The 15852-nt window shown below is 43.3% G+C and overlaps 1 protein-coding gene across 1 annotated transcript in view; it reads left to right on the top strand.

Annotated features, from left to right (window-relative positions):
* The first annotated feature begins 289 nt into the window (after window positions 1-289).
* Window positions 290-15852, top strand: part of bmp2k (BMP2 inducible kinase) — a 57769-nt gene continuing 42206 nt past the window's right edge. The window contains exon 1 of the mRNA XM_030723675.1: window positions 290-1174. Coding sequence (XP_030579535.1) covers window positions 1024-1174 — 151 coding nt within the window. The 5' untranslated portion in view covers window positions 290-1023. The remainder of the gene's footprint in view (window positions 1175-15852) is intronic.

Here is a 15852-nt window from a genome sequence, read left to right as displayed (position 1 = left end):
GTTTAGAAACTCCCTTAAAGGGAGGAGCTGAAAGAAGAAAGTTGTTTTTTTAATAAAATAAGTTTATAGTTTGATTTAATGAAAATAAAAGTTCTATTTTGTATCTGATAACTTTGATGGTTACAAATAAGTATTTGTATTGATACTATGCCTTACTTCATTCATTAGTTTTTCTTTCTTGCTGGCATCAGTGGGCTTCCATACCTTCTCCATTTACACCAATCATAACAATGGAAAGAGGCGGGGCCACGTCGGGTTAGGTTGTCACTTTCATTGGGTAAATAACAAACCACCCACTTATTTTGAAGCCTGTCGTTTGGGAGTCACGAGAAGTTTAACGGTTAACGAAGCTCAACGAAAATGACACAAATGAGCCGGATGAAAACGACTTCGCTGGAAGGTTTCTGATAAGCGACGACGCTCGCCTGTGTCACAGGTGCGGTCTCGTACTTTGTTAGCCCACCTGGAACTCCGGGCGGCTCGTAGAGGAATCGCTGTGCCTGCTAGCGAAACTCGTTAGCCGCTAACCACCGTAGATAGCAAGCTAACTAGCAGCATCGCCCGAGTGGAGCGAACAAGTCGCGGGGTGTGAAGCTAACCACACCGAGGCTGCTTTTGGAGGGCTGCTTGGCTGGATCTGTTCCAGTGAAGAGTTTATTTCTGCTCTTCTGCAGTGCTGCTCTTCCCGTTTCATTGTGTCGGAGCGTCCTGACTGCATGCACGCATGCTAGCAACAGCCACAACCTGCTAGCGTAAGCTAAAGAGACTGTTTATGTTTTGTTTTTACGCCGTAGCCGGTACGAGATTCTGCAACGTGGTTGTGTCACCATGACGCGTGGTTATTGACTGGACTTTTTAAATGTCGTGCAGCCCCTCCAGGAGAAGCAGACGCGGAGCATGCAGGAGAAGAAAAGAGTTCAGATAAGTAGATAGGGGACGCGACCAAGTTAAACTGGACTGCGGAGTCGATTCGCCTCTGATAAGGGATTGCATTTTGGTTGGCCCTGACAGAGAGACGCAAGGATGAAGAAGTTTTCGAGAATGCCAAAGTCTGAGAGCGGCGGGCTCGGAGGGGCATCCGGGTCCGGCTCCAGCTCCGGAGTCAGCAGCTACTTCGGGAAAGTGTTTTCAGTCGGCCGGTACCAAGTTACCGTGGACGAGCTTATTGCAGAGGGTACGTATGACACAGGCAGCGTACTGATGGTAACTGCTTTATTTTTATGGCTCATTTCTGTCCCACTGAACATCTACTTGTGATAGAAGTAGGTCGCTCTCCTCTTCCAGGCAGTTGCCACTTAAACTGGGACACCAGGGGTTTGGTGCATGGCTGGAATTAAAACGTTTCCCCATACAGCTGTGGTTTACATCCTGCTTCAGCTGCTCCACGGGGAGGGGAGAGGAGTGGGTGTGGGTTGCCCTCAGGGTCCAACTCTCCTGTGTCAACATAAAGCAGTGTAAAAGTCACTCTTGCCCCATCAGGAGTTTTTAGCGAGGGTTCGGTTTTGGCCTCTTCAAAGCACTTGTATAGTGCCTGTTTACAACAACAGTCCTCTCACTGTGCCCGCTAAAGACCCTGCTATCTTACAGGGAGAACCCCGTCAGTCACATGACCCCTCATGAGCAAACACTTGGTTATGGTGGGAAGGAAAAGCGCCTCTTTTCTAGGACAATAGGAAGAGTCCTCCAACAGATACAGGCTCAGGGAGGGGCATCCTTCAGCCTTGACCCACCACCAAGGACAAAACACACACTATAAAAGTACTGAAAAATACTAGAACAGTAAATCAACAATGTGGCATATAGAAAACAAGAACATATGAGAGCACATGCACAGACAGATAATGGAATAATGACCAAACTGTTGTTCCAGGTTATGACAGCACATACACATTAAGGTACTTATATAAATATTAGGAATGAAGCAGTTTTGAGAGAGCTAAAGCTTTCCTGCTTTAGCATGTTTTAAGATATCAAATCTAAAGCAGTGAAGCATAATTTTTTTTTCTTAAGATTTTATTTTCTTTCCCATAAAAATCACTTGTGTGTCACTTCCCCAAAGCACCTGTTGAGCCAGGAAAACCCTGAACTCCATGACTCTGTACCATGTAAAAAGGTCTTTGAGCCTCAAGTTGTAAAAACCTACAAATCAGAAACAAATTTAGCTTTTTTTCAGCATTTAACTTGAGTGTCAGACTCATTAAAAGCTTGCAAAGGTGTTGGGTTCATTTGCCCCTGGTTGTGGCTGCTCTCCACTGCTCTTAAGGATGTAGACGGGCTTCTTGGAAACATTTTAAAAATTCCTTCATGATTTAACAAAGCCTCGTGTTCACAAATGTTGAAATCTCCTCTGAGCAGTCAGGCGGGCAGAAGAAGAGGAAGTATGGAAACAAACATGTTTTGCACAACAGCAGCTGCTGGTTCAGATGTGGGCCAGTGCTTATCACAGCGTATTGATTGGAAACACATTTAGAAACTTTAGAAGTGCTCCAATTAGACAGCTAATTAGTCCTTAGTCCAGGTGTGTCAAACATGCATCCCAGGAGCCACACCGGCCCACCAGAGGGTCTAAACTGTCCCACTGGGTGGCTTTGCAAAGTGTGAACAGTGCAAAGAAGTCATTAATTAGGATTTTCAAGACGCTTCACGGTGTGGTAATTATGCCAGCGTTACTACAAATGCCTGGAAAGTTTGAAATATTCCTAAATATCGATGAGATATTTACCAGGTTCGATTTAAGGAAAATTTTTATACATCTCAAATATTAGTTGGGTGTTTGCTAACTTTCAACTTGATGACAGCAACAAGTGGTTAATGTTGATTAGAAAGGTGCTAACATTGGGTTTTAGATTGGCCCGTTTCATCTTGTATATGTGGAAAAGTTTGGGTTAAAAAGCAAACATTGATGAAGCACAGCCATTCAGGGTGCTTTTCTAAGTACTTTTGATATGAAATGTAAAACAAATAAAGAGTATTTTGGAGTACAAATACCAACAAAGTAAATTCCTACTACGCAAACTGGGGTTTGTGTTGTAGGAAGTTCCCTCCTCGGTGCTGGCTTTTTATCTTATCTGATCATGCGCGACGGCATGTTTGACACACTATTTTACATGAGTCACCGGCTCGGTGCCTGCTGATTTAGTCAGAGGGCGAGTCCACAGACTGTACTTAATCTTGGACAAATTTAAAGGAGACGCAGCTTCTCAGGTCCCACCTCACTTTAACCAGAAGAAAGTGTATAATCAAACATTTCTCATCTCAGCCCATAATCATTCTTTGTAAGTCAGCCCTAACTAAATGCCTCAGTAATGATGAGCATGTCTCTTCATGTAACTGTAAACACACTGTGAACCTGATCTCCTTTGCCTAAATTAAAAACAACACAACTCTTCCTGCAAGCAGTCATGAGTCTGTGTCATCATATAATCATGTGAAGAGGCTGCGGCTGGTTTTTCTGCACTTTGCTCATCAGTCTGTCCCAAGGTGAAGAGCTGCCTGAGCTGCATGGTTAATCATATAACAGAGTATTTCATTTCACTAACTGTGTCTGGTGCATTTAAACGTAGATGAAATGTTAAGGTGGAAAAAGTGTCTGGCTGAGAGGTCTGTGTGAAGGTCTAAAATCTGCTCCTGGCCGTGCAGACGTCCTCCTGCAGCAGCGTTTGTCTCCCTGAAACCTGCTGTTCAGTTCAGCCCGAGTAAAGATGACTTTTCTGTGTGGAGCAAACTTGAATTTCCTCCCAGTATGAGATCTGAAGGTATTCTAGCATGAGGCTGAGCTGTAATATTTCCCTCTGTGTTTTCAGTGATCGATGGTGCTGAAAGGTGATGAAGTGAAAGGTTTCATAGGTTGCGGGCTGTGGTTTATCTCTGGATTGTTGCCGTGTCTCTCGTCCGGGCTGCTTTCACATGTACACAGCAGAGGTGTCGATTGGTTGTCGGCTTTGACTCTTCACTCTGATAGTGGATTTATACTATATACTATATATACTATATTTATACTACTGTGTTAAATTTATGCTGTAAACACAAACCTGCAGCCTAAGCAGAGGAGACCAGACCTCCCTCTCCCCAGCCGCCTCCTCCAGCTCATCCGGAGGGACCCGAGGCGTTCCCAGGCCAGCCGAGAGATATAATCTCTCCAGCGTGTCCTGGGTCTGCACGGGACACGCTCTAGCAACAACACAATAAATTGAGTTGCGCTTTAATCTGGAGCTGCTGGATTAGGGCCGCAGGCATAATCGTGATTATGCTTGTCTATAATTGTAGTCTAAATAATTTAACACAATTATAAATTCACAACATTCAAAGTGCCTCAGGAGAGCAGCGAGCTACAGGTGACGCTCTAAGAAAATGAGCTCACTACCTCTGCGAAGCCTGCTGTGTTTGTGTCAGAGAGGCTACGACACCGAGGAGACCTCAGCTTTCTGTGTGCGCTCCCACAAGCAAGCATAATCCCAGCCTGTAGTACTGCACAGTGTCGTCATACAGGAATGTGTGTATTTGTAACGGTGCCTGTTCAACCTCTTCAGCAGCACTGGACCTCCAACCACTAACCAATGGTTGGTGTTTTCTGGTTTGTGGCCAGGAAAGCTTGACCTGGTTGGTCTCTTTTGGACACGTTTGGTTAGCTGCTCAGAGCTCAGCAGGTAACTTTGCATCAGGTGTGTTTGGATGAGAGTAATTAAAAAGGTGCAGTTCGTTTAGGTTGTCGTACTGTAGAGTAACAGTGACGCTGATGCACAGGTAAACAGGACGAGCACGTTTCAGAAAGCTTCTGCAGCTCTGCTAGAAGTGAAAACAAATTCTTACTCAGCTGCTGAGTGTGCGTGACATGGAGTTGTTGTATGTGTGTAAAGTGAAACTGTGATGGCAGCAACCCTCTGCACAGTTGGGTCAAACGCAGATGAGGCAAAGCTGCAGCCTGAACTGTTCTGAACAGTTTCTTCCTGCTATCGTAAGCTGTTCAGATAACACATTTTATCTTTTCATAGCCTCCTCACATCTACAGATAATGTCAGCAGAGACTGCGGTTCTTGGTTTGACTACAACCTGATTCCTCTTAAGATTATTTCCCCTCATCCTCCTCCTTTCAGGAAGCTGTTGCCTCAGTGTGTAATGGTTTGTTCTGAAAGGAAATGAACAGAAAACACACGAGAGGAAACCTGACAGCATTTGACTTGTTTGATACGAGGGGGAAAGGCTGACGTAAGACAGCGCCGTTATGATCACTTTACAGCTAACAGTCGGTGATGGGAGCATGCCCCACATGTTGCTGTGATGTTTCTGTTGTTCAGCAGACAGATTAATATATAACGAGACCACTTCTGGATAAATGAAGGTTGGATTGTTGCTTCTGCCGCACTTCTCTGTGGAGGTGAAGATGTTGGCTAAAAAAGCTGAATGAAAGCAATATTGATATTGTTAAAAAAAAAAAAAAAAAAAAACTCAATTGGAAGGTTTTATTTTGACAGGGTTTCCGCGGGGTAGTAAAAGGTAGTAAATTAAATGAGCACAAATTAAGGCTATTAAAAGGTGACAAACAGAATTTGACTTGTAGTAAATGTTTCATCATCCCTTCAATATATTTTGACTTTTCCATTGATGCAGACTTTTTGTTTTACGTTTGTTTAACTATAAACTCTGCATAGAAATATAACCACTCAGCAGGACCTGAGCTGACGTTGATAGACTCGATTGGGTCCGATCTGCTGTGTGCATGCGCGGAGTCATTTTGCACCTCATCATGGGAAAATCTACTTTGGTTCGATGACCCGGCATTCAAAGACTGGCTTAAGCCGGTCATGGGGAATGATCGAGAGGCGTTTTGTAAAGTGTGCAGAAAAAAATATAAATTTGACCTGAAACAGTGTGACGGCGATCAAATCACACCGAGCATCCACCGTTCACCAGCAGCTGATTCGTGCAGCAGATCCCTATTTTGTTTTTTAGTGCTACACAAAGCACCGCAACTGCACCCTCAAGGTCAGCTACGAGCACAAGTGTCACTGTCACACCTCAGCAGCAAACCAGTATTCCAATATTCTATTGGAAGATATTCTATTGGAAAATAAATCATCAGCTTGTGAAACTTGAATTTCATTGCATTTTGTTTATATTCTTAAAAAAGAAAATTTCCTGAGTCTTCTTGAAATGTGTTTGTCTTGACTAAGAGCTCATACACATTAATATTCCAAAGTCACAGTTACACCTTCAAGTCAGTGGGATAAAGTTTTGTCTTCGGTGAGAGATGGGCGATCATCTTACATGGCTTAGTGCTGGGAATCCACCGCCACCCCAAAAAAGGCTGCTGCTCGATATCGTCCTGGTAGCAAAAATATTTTATAGGTAGTTAAAGGTAGTAAACTGAACTCTAGGATTCCTGTATTAACCCTGTTTGAAAATCTGTCTGTTAAATCATGCTGATAAACTCTGAGAACTAACCAATATTTGTGTTCATTTTCTAAAATTGACTAGAGGTTTTTATTTCTAACAAATGAACTTGTTTTAACTGTTTGACTTTTATCTAAAGCTCCCTTCACCTTGTTGCTGATTATATTTTAAAAATCAGTGGTTCCAGTTTGGTCTGTTAACGATGACTCCTCCTCCTCCCCTCCACATGCTTAACTTGGTGAACGTGCTGTGAGTTGATTGAACCAACGCTGATCATCTGTGTCCCATCTTAAAGTTAGACACAGGTTAGGCTCAGTTTGTTAAACCTACTTTCTGGAGCAGGGGCCTGGGACTGAGCAGAACAGCCATGGTTTTATTGTGACGTTGGACATTTGTCTGCAGCGCTAAAATCGCTGGAAAAGCCTTTCCAAAGGCATGCCGGCAGTTCATCAGTATGCACAGTGTGTGACTCTGGGTCACTCATGCAACTGATGTTGAAGTACTGAATGGATCATGTGAGGTTTTTTAAAGTGGCTCATCTCCTGCTGCCTTATTCAGCTATTTTCCTGCAGCTGTGCCAGTTTAATGAAAAGCACGAGATTCCCGTGAAGCTAAGCACACAGTTATAGTTAAAGAGAAGCCGGGTCAGTCCAGATAAAGTCAGTCAGATCTGACTGTTTCCTCCAGACCTCCAAGGATCAGTTATTTATTTTTAAAGTTGGTGCAATAGCTTTAGTGTTTAATGAAGGCAAGACTTTACCTTCATGTTGTTGCAAACTCGATTATACACTCACTCCAAGTGTCACCATCTCGAGTTTTTCTGTGCAACCAGCTTAATGTCTGCGATGCAGAGGAAGAGAATGAAGCTCGGGTCCCCTGCATGTTGGTCTGATTTCTGATCACTCACTGGAGAAAACTTCAAAAAGAGCATTTTGCAGTGTTAGGTGGCTGCTCAGAACATGTTATGAGATATGATGGACTCCTTTTTGCCTACATTTTGATTCCAGGCTCATCTTCTGTTTCACTCTGTGCTAAAACTGCTTAAACGTGTGTTTCAGTCCTCATGTCGAAGTTATGAGGGCTAAAAAAATTTACTCATTTATGTACTCTGAGGGTGTGCACTGCTGAAAATGAATATTCATAGTATGAATAAAGTTACTGTCATGCAGGATTTGGACTGATCGTGCATCTCTTTTCAAACTTCAGTCTCCAAAGTTTTCGTTGCACCGCGTGTTTATCTTTTTGTCTTCCACTGAGAGATCTGCTGAGCTGGACAGTTTGAACACCCAGGAGGAACACAGTCATTTCCCCCCCACTCCCCTTCAGCCTATGTGGTTTCTCTTGAGTTCTGATGCTGTCTTCAGGAACACAGAAGCAACATGTGACAACAGGATGCATCTGTGAGCAAGTCAGCCCGTCTCCACCAACTCTTATCGTGCAGGCTCCTCTGTCGGGGCCTGTCGGAAAACGGTAGAAATTAATTTGTTTAAATGTGGGATTGGGAGAAGTCTGGTGCTCTACACCCAGTGGCTGGTTTTAGCTATACTTTTGAAGTATACTACAGAGTGTACTACAGAGGTGGCACAGTTACTTATTGCTTTGTGAAGGTGTTAATGTTTAAATCAAACACTCGGTACTGATTGTGAGATTAGGAGCACGTGACCAGACATAAAAATCACTGTTTTCAGCAGTCACTTTGTAAAGTATTACAAAATTAAATCGACGCACCACTTTCAGTTCTCTTAAACCAATGTTAAAGAATGAGCTTGCAGAAATGAGCTGCTTCTGTAGGTTGGCTCGGCCCAGCCTTAGCTTATTTGGTGTCGTTTTGGCTCGGTGTGCATGTCTCTGTTTTTGAGTGAAGTCTTGTCATTCTTTACTGCCGTTTGAGTGAAATGTCACTGCAGGAGTTCAGCAGAGAGCGAGATGCTGCAGCAGCTGGAAAACGTGAGACATTCTGGAGAAAACAGGGAAAACCTTCGTGATCACTTTGTCCTGTTTCGACTGCTTCTGTTCCCACACCAGTGCTGATGCAGTGGTGTTTTCTCTCCCCTGATTGGCACCTGTTGTTCAGGTGAAGACTGCAGCGAGTCCAGTGTAAATGGTTATGAAGCTGCAGTGATGTCACAGTTGGCCCTCAACAACCAATGCTGTGGCCATAAATAAATGAAATGGGTCAAGGAGCTCATCCAGTGGGAGCTCGGAGTAGTTGCTGCTTTTCCGTATTGAAAGTAGGCAGTTGTGCTCAGCGGCCTGAGTAGGATGTCACTGTGAACAGCTTGGACAGCTGGGAGGAGACTCTAGGGTAGACTATCCATGTGGCCTGGGAGTGCCTTGGAATCCTCCAGGAGGAACTGGAAAATGTTGCTGGGTAAAGCTGGAATGCCCTGTTTAGCCTGCTGCCACTGCACCCTGGGTTCAGATAAGTGGAGGGAAATGACTGGATGGAGAGAATGTGTCTTAAGTTTTCAGCCCAGGACATCAAGCTCATCTTTCACAGCTGTAGAAGCCGGGTCATTAACTTGAATACACGTCAGTCACTAATGATTGTAGCCAGTAATTTTCTCTTTCAGTAACTGGGTACTTTGGTCGGTTTTTGAGTGCGTGCTATGGGGAATTACCTTTTTTATACCTTTTTTTTTTTTTTTTTTTTTTTTTATACCACTGACAGCCACAGCATAATCGGCAATAAAAGCAGCTCATCGTAAATAAGAATTGAGGGTAAAGACTTTACCGTCATTGACATGCTTTAGTTTATTTTTTCACTGTCTCACAAGTGAGTAAAAGCAACACTTTGACTGTTTGGAGTCACAAACCTCCTTCATGAGAGGCCTGAAGCTTCACGTAGCTCTCGCTGACACGATGAAAGAATGTGGAGAGTTCGTAGTTCTGGCAGAGAGCTCGTTGTAGTTCTCGTGACTTGGGTGATGGATGAACCGACTTGATTGTATGTTTTGTTTTAGCTACATGCTAAACAAAGCAGTAGATGTTATCAAATCAAAGTTTGCCCATGTGGTTCTGCTGGTGTAGGTTTTTCTGTCTCAGACTAATCGCTCTGTAACTGCACTCAGAATATTTCATTGAGCGATTTGCTGAGCAGACACTGAGCGTTTAACATGGCTCGTTGCATAATAGCTCCCTTATATCACCAGACCGCCGGCTGTAACAGGGCCGCTGTGCCTCTCTCCCTCTGCAGGTACGAGTCGGACTGTTCACGTTGGCATGTGTTGGGAAACTCATGGTAGAAATGTCACTGCTGCTTTATAATTAACAGGAAGACCTTGGCTTAGTGGTTTCACTTCCTATGTTTGCAGCTTTACAAGCACATTAACCACAAGGTTAGAGTCCATCAGTCTTGTCCAGTGAGGGTCACCTCTACTTTCTAAGCAGTTATTCATATGTTTTTTTTTTTTTTGCATTTTTCTCCAGTCGTTTTCATATTGAAAACTTCTAAACAAGCTCATCTCTCAGCTGACTGGTCCTCTGAGTAGTGTCCACATTTTAAATGACAAGAGTGTGTAAAACACCAAAAGCTTTGTTTCTGAACGTGCTGACTTCACACAGATATGTGTGTGCTGACAGCAAGCAAACAGATTTCAATCTTGAAACGTATGCAGTTGGGCTCATGAAGGGGTGCTGTAAGTCACAGGCTCGAGAGATGATTTGCAGGCCTCCCCATCCATGACAAGCCACTCGGCTCATGCAAACACTGTTTTCATGCAAACTGAACCTCGTTCTTTGGCACTGCTAATCTGGACCGATGCTGTGTGTTCACCAGGCGGGCTTCACTGCTGGAAATTTGCAGAACAAATTTATCCATTCAAGTGAGGTCCTGTAAGAGCTCCTCGGTGGGAAATTCTTCAGCAGCTTTGAGATACAGAGGAAAACCAAATGAACGCTCATGTCAAATTAAATATACTATAGTTATGTGGTGCCATTTTGGGTCTGACACAGTTTTGGGACTGAGCGGTGTGTTGGAAACGGCTTCTTTTCTGAGGTGGAGCAATGAAAAACTATAGTCCCAGGTTTGGTGTGCAGAAAATAACAAGAATATTTTAGGTTGTCTGAGGCAGTGCTGTGCTTACAGGTTGCCACTGTTTGTGTAGTTGCTGGTAGACTTAAATCTGTGACTGAAACCTAAATAACTGTGTTATCCTGTTCAACACTGTGTAAACGTTACAGTCGGGCAGGACTGATGATGTTTGCTGCCCAGCTCCCGCATTAATGGGGCTGTTGGGCAGATGCTAATAGTTTACCAGGTAACGTGTGTAACATTTATAACTGTTTAACACTTAAATGTTGTTGAGACAGGAGCTTTGCTCATAAAATGTTGTTCAGAGTTGTGAACTGTTTGTGTGTACTAGAGAGGGGGAGGGGCTGTGTGAGTGTGTGCTATATAAATAAAATTGAATTGTGTGTGTCTGTTGGAGGAAGCGAAGATGGCAGTGTTGGTGTCAGTAGTGAGGGTGTAATCTGTAGTTTTCGTATTGATTAGCATCTGTCGGTTTATTTTTGGTAACCCTGCAGCCTGATGTATTTGCAGAGATGTGATCATCTTTTTAAATGAAACAAAACTGTCAAGCAGAGAGACTCAACTGAAGCAATCAGATACAGCCTTGCACCTTTTGTAATTAGCAAACGGGTAACATGGCGTTAATGATCAGGGTGCAGAATCTGTACGCTCTAAGATGTGTTGTTGGTTTAAACAAAACATACAGTAACAACAGGAGAGAGCTGTTGCTACTGTGACAGCATGCACCAGGTTTGAGGCCTCAGTTTTGAAACGTTGGCGTCCTGAGTAATCGGCTAACGAGCTGTGTGTGGTGCAACACACTGAGACGCATACCTGCTGATCAGTGTGACACACAGCTAGCTAACCTAGCATGGGTTCTAGTGTAGTTTCTGGACCTTTTGTTCTATTATACTCATGTTAGCCATACAATGCTAATCTCCATCTCCATCTCTGCTGTTGCTCAGCATGCTATGAAGGAAGGAGGGATCTCCTTGGGGCGCTGTTCTGCTGTTGTTCTTTACAAGTGGAATATTTAATAACCTGAATCGAAGGAAGCAGATCATAAAATTAATAAAACAAAAGGACACCCAATCATCTAATGACCCAACCCTGTGGTCTCTCTGGGGGGGTCTCTGATGAAGCGGTAGGACATGTCACTCATTCTGGAAGCATCTAAAATCATAATGTGTTTGTTTTTTTGTTTTGCTCCTTTTGTTATCAACAACAAACGAATGTGTTAAAAATAATCAAGTTCAGTAAACATTAGACGCTGTTTAAGATAATAAACACTCATTTAGTATTTTTGTTGCACTAAAGTGTGACTGTCACACAACCATGTTCTGGATCAATGCTTTTCCTGCAAACATCACATTGTATTACTCATAATGTGTAAACATTATATGGTCATATGACATAACAAGAGGAACTTTCAGTTTGTCGTGCAGGCTGGAGTCCTCTGTGCCCCCCCCCCCCCCCCCCCCCCCCCCCCCCACCCCGTTTTTTTTTTTTTTTTTAAATTACTCATTTGATCCTTCCTCTCTGCCAGAGCAGGATGAGAAAGCAGCCCATCTACATTATTAGCATACTGTACTGGTGATGAATGGGCACATTGTGCCCTTTGTTGTCTTATTCTAGCACCGTAGAAAGAATGCTGGTACGACGCAGCTCTCGGTCCCGTGATGGGCATCGCAGCCTTTGTGCTTGCTCATTGAGGCCTTCTGTCTGTGCCTCGCTGTGCTGCCTGCCGTCTTCTTTGTGAAGCTGCAAATAAATTATTTTCTACCAATTCACCATCAGCCGGTTTGCAGAGGGCGTTGAGCCAAAGGTGGGAGTGAACTGGGGTCATCTGGAAACAGAAAGGCATTGATTGATTGTGGATGTTCACTACAGTGCTTTAACTTCAGCCCACTTTCAGTGACGGACGTGTCTTTGATCAGTGTATTGACAGATGGTGGCTTTGGCTCTCTCGTGGAGGCAGAGGACTCAGTTCACTGGATTTACACAGTAAATGTGTACATTTGCAGGATGCCGTGCTGCCTCCTGTGTGTTTTTTATTATGAAACAAATTGTTGGTGATGACCACAAATGAGGGCTGCTTTTTGCTGTTTCACTGGGAATGACCTAAACTTAATATACCATCGTTTCTTATGCATAAAAACAAATGTGTTTCCTGCCCTGCTGTGACGCAGAGACTACATGATAGCAACTCTGCCACAGTTACACTCAAGGTGATGAACACAACCTGACAACATTTATTACATTACTGTCATTTTGCTGGTTATGGGTACCTGTTACTAGGGTTTAATGCTAAATAAGAGAAACGCAGGGAGTGTGTAAATGTTGTGTTATTTGCCAAAATGTGTCATCAGTGATTGCGTTTGTTTTTTGGCTGAGGAGCCACAGATGTGGTTTATTAAAGTTTACATCAGCACCAAAGTGCACAGGGTGACGACGCTCTGCTGTTTGTGGGGCGGCAGACCAAATGAATCAAACTGAATTATTTGTGTTGATGTGCAAGAAGGACACAAAAGAGCGATACGGCTAACAGTGCTGAACAGTGTCATCGTGTTTAGTTTCCTCACAGTGAGTCCACCCACCACTCGTCCTAATGTTTATTTTTCTTAATTACATTTCTGTCATCAAAATCTGGCAGTATCCTAAATTAAGATCATTGCCTAAAGTCTGGTATGTTTTTGAGAAGACAAATAATCTGATTAAAGGCTTTAATGTTATTTTTGCTCCACCTTTGGATGTTAGAAGGGCGTCGGACCTGGGCTGCTCTTTCTCACAACTGACCCATACAGCAGCACCTCTCCGTCCCTCCCATTTCCATCATAAACCCTTTAAACCTCTTCTGTCTGCCTCTGCAGTTGTAAATACTGGTGTGAAGGTACGACGTTTGAGAGCCGACTGCCAGAAGCTTCCAGTTCAGTAATCCCAGGGTGGAGGAAAAGTGTGCAGTCATTGTCTCACCTCTTCATGTTGCCTTTTACGGTGCTGAAGCTTAGAAAAGCTTCTTTACACACTTACATCTGCCTTTTAAAGTGCTTCACAGCATTCAGCTGAATTGAGGGTAGAAATATGATTGACTGCCATCCAGTGAGAGAATAAAAACTGAATGAGCAGGAAGAGTTGGAGTCCAGGTTGGAAGCTTGTGGAGGGACATGTCGGGAAGATGGCTCTGTAAGGGCAACTATTTAATTTTTCCCCAGAAATATTTAGTGCTGTTTAATTTATATGGCTCCAGTGCCCAACATCAGTTGCCTCAAGGAGGACTCAAACATGAGACTGTCCCTTATGAGCAGTGGCAGGGAGGAAGACCATCCAGCTGTCTGCCATGACTGTGTGGGGTGTGAGAGGAAAGAGGAGCATTGAGAAACCAAGGACAAACCTCAAACTGTGTTCGAGTCCACAGGAGTTAATGGCATGCAGCAGTGGCATATAAACACATCTGGAGTGGAGAAGAAATGCTCAGTGTGTCACGGGAAGTCCTTTAACAGCAAAGCTAAGGGATGGTCCAGGGTCACCTGATCCACTCCTAACTATAAACTTTTTTTAAAAAGGAAGCCTCATCTTAGAAGAAGAGGGGGTGTCGGTCTCCCTGTGAGCAGCACTGATGGGGGTTCAGCTGAGATCCTGGGAGCTGGGTCCACAGGAGACGGGCCTGATAACTGAGGGCTACTTTTGGAGTAAATACAATGGCTGGTATTTATATTAAACACAGTAAAAGTTTCAGATACTGAGTCAGTGTATATACAAGTAATCCCCATGAGGCAAAAGCTGTGAGTGCTGTAAATGCTTGGTTTCAGAGTGCAGAGTAGCTGTTTCATTTATAACCAGGTAATTTTCACCAGGGGAGAGGAAGAACGTTTGGCTTAATATAAAAAAATTAATTAATTAAAAAAAGAAGCATTAACTTCAGTGAAAAGCTCTAAATTCCCTGAAGTGCTAATTAAAGAAGTGCTGCCTCGTTTTGTAAATAGCCGGCTTAGGTGGAGCTGGAGAAGGCAGCTGGGACACGTCGCCTTCTTTCCTGAGACTCGGTGACTTGGATAAACAGCAGTGGTTGACTATTTCTTACCAGAACTCTCTGGGCTCGCAGTAATTTGCTCCCTATGTGATCATTCTTCTCCTGTTTGATAAAGAGATGTTATAAAATCAGGAGGCAGATTGGTGCTTGCTTAAAATCCACACTTCTGCTTCTGAATTTCAGCCTTTGTCTTACAAAACAAAGTCATGCGTTAGCTTTGCAAACATTCATTTCTGCAAGTTGCTCTTTAAAATTATTCATTGAAATGTGTGTTTTCCAAAACCTTTAACATCAACATGCGATCTGCATGTAAATTACTACCAAGTTCCAGATGTTGAACCGTGCCAGCTGTTTCCCTCCTCCCTGAGTGCATCTTCCATTCATTTTAGCCCAGCACGCTCACAGCATCCCACTATCACCTCTGTGCTTTAGCAGAGTGGAGGTTATAAATAGCTGACCTTGGTTATCCTCTTGCTGTCGTCTTGCATACTTTACTTGAGCAGAGGACACTTGTTCCTTTGAAGCATTTCAAGTCTGAGTAGGTACACAGCTAACAGGCCTTAATCATGCAGAGTGCAACGTTATCTTTGAATATATTTGATTAAAAATCAGAGCCACACCCTGGAGTTTCCCAGTTATTTGAAATGGTATTTATTAAGGTTTTCTACCTTGAAGGGTTCAGAAAAAGGTGGCACAGTGTTCTTTGAGGAAAAGTGCAGAATCTCTCAGCTGCCTGCTAAAAACAAGCCCCTGCCTGAGCGTTACTGTAGTCTAAGTTTTGAGGACATAAGAGAAACTGATTAAGTGTCCTTAACCTAAATTGGGTTATAGGGCGTCATGTTTGCAGGCTGATGTGTCAGTGCCTAAAGAGGGTAGATGGTCTGTGTTCTGGGCTGCAGATAAAATAAGACAGTCTAACCCTGACGCTGGTTCTCAGTTTGAAACTGGGACATTTATTTTGCCCACACATTATAAAACACACATTATCATCTTTTATTTCAGTAATGCAGCTTTGTTTTAACTCAGTGTTCACAAATTGCATGTTGGCAAATGTATTAGGCAGCCAAGGAGCAGGTCTTTCTCGCATTAGTCCGTATAATACCAAATCTCAAGAGGATTTGCTAAAACACGGAGGATCATAAAGTCATTATTGGTAATTAGCAGGAGCAGCTGGCACAGGTTGGCAAATGGACAAAGGCCTTGTTAATGAAAATGGCACATTTATAAAGACATGAGCAAAGTCTGTGTTTTGTTTCTGATTGTTTTTCATTATTAGAATAGATGTAACCTCAGTATGAATTAATCAAATTTTGGGTCCAGTCAGAAGCAGTTTAGTGACCATTTTATTCTAGATATTATCGATACCACTGAAATGTATCAGTCCTGACTGCAGCGTCTGCAACCTTTCTGTTTCCCTGAA

This window comes from Archocentrus centrarchus, unplaced genomic scaffold, assembly GCF_007364275.1.
Source record: "Archocentrus centrarchus isolate MPI-CPG fArcCen1 unplaced genomic scaffold, fArcCen1 scaffold_26_ctg1, whole genome shotgun sequence".
NCBI lineage: Eukaryota > Metazoa > Chordata > Actinopteri > Cichliformes > Cichlidae > Archocentrus > Archocentrus centrarchus.
This window is presented reverse-complemented; position numbering and strand designations above follow the sequence as displayed.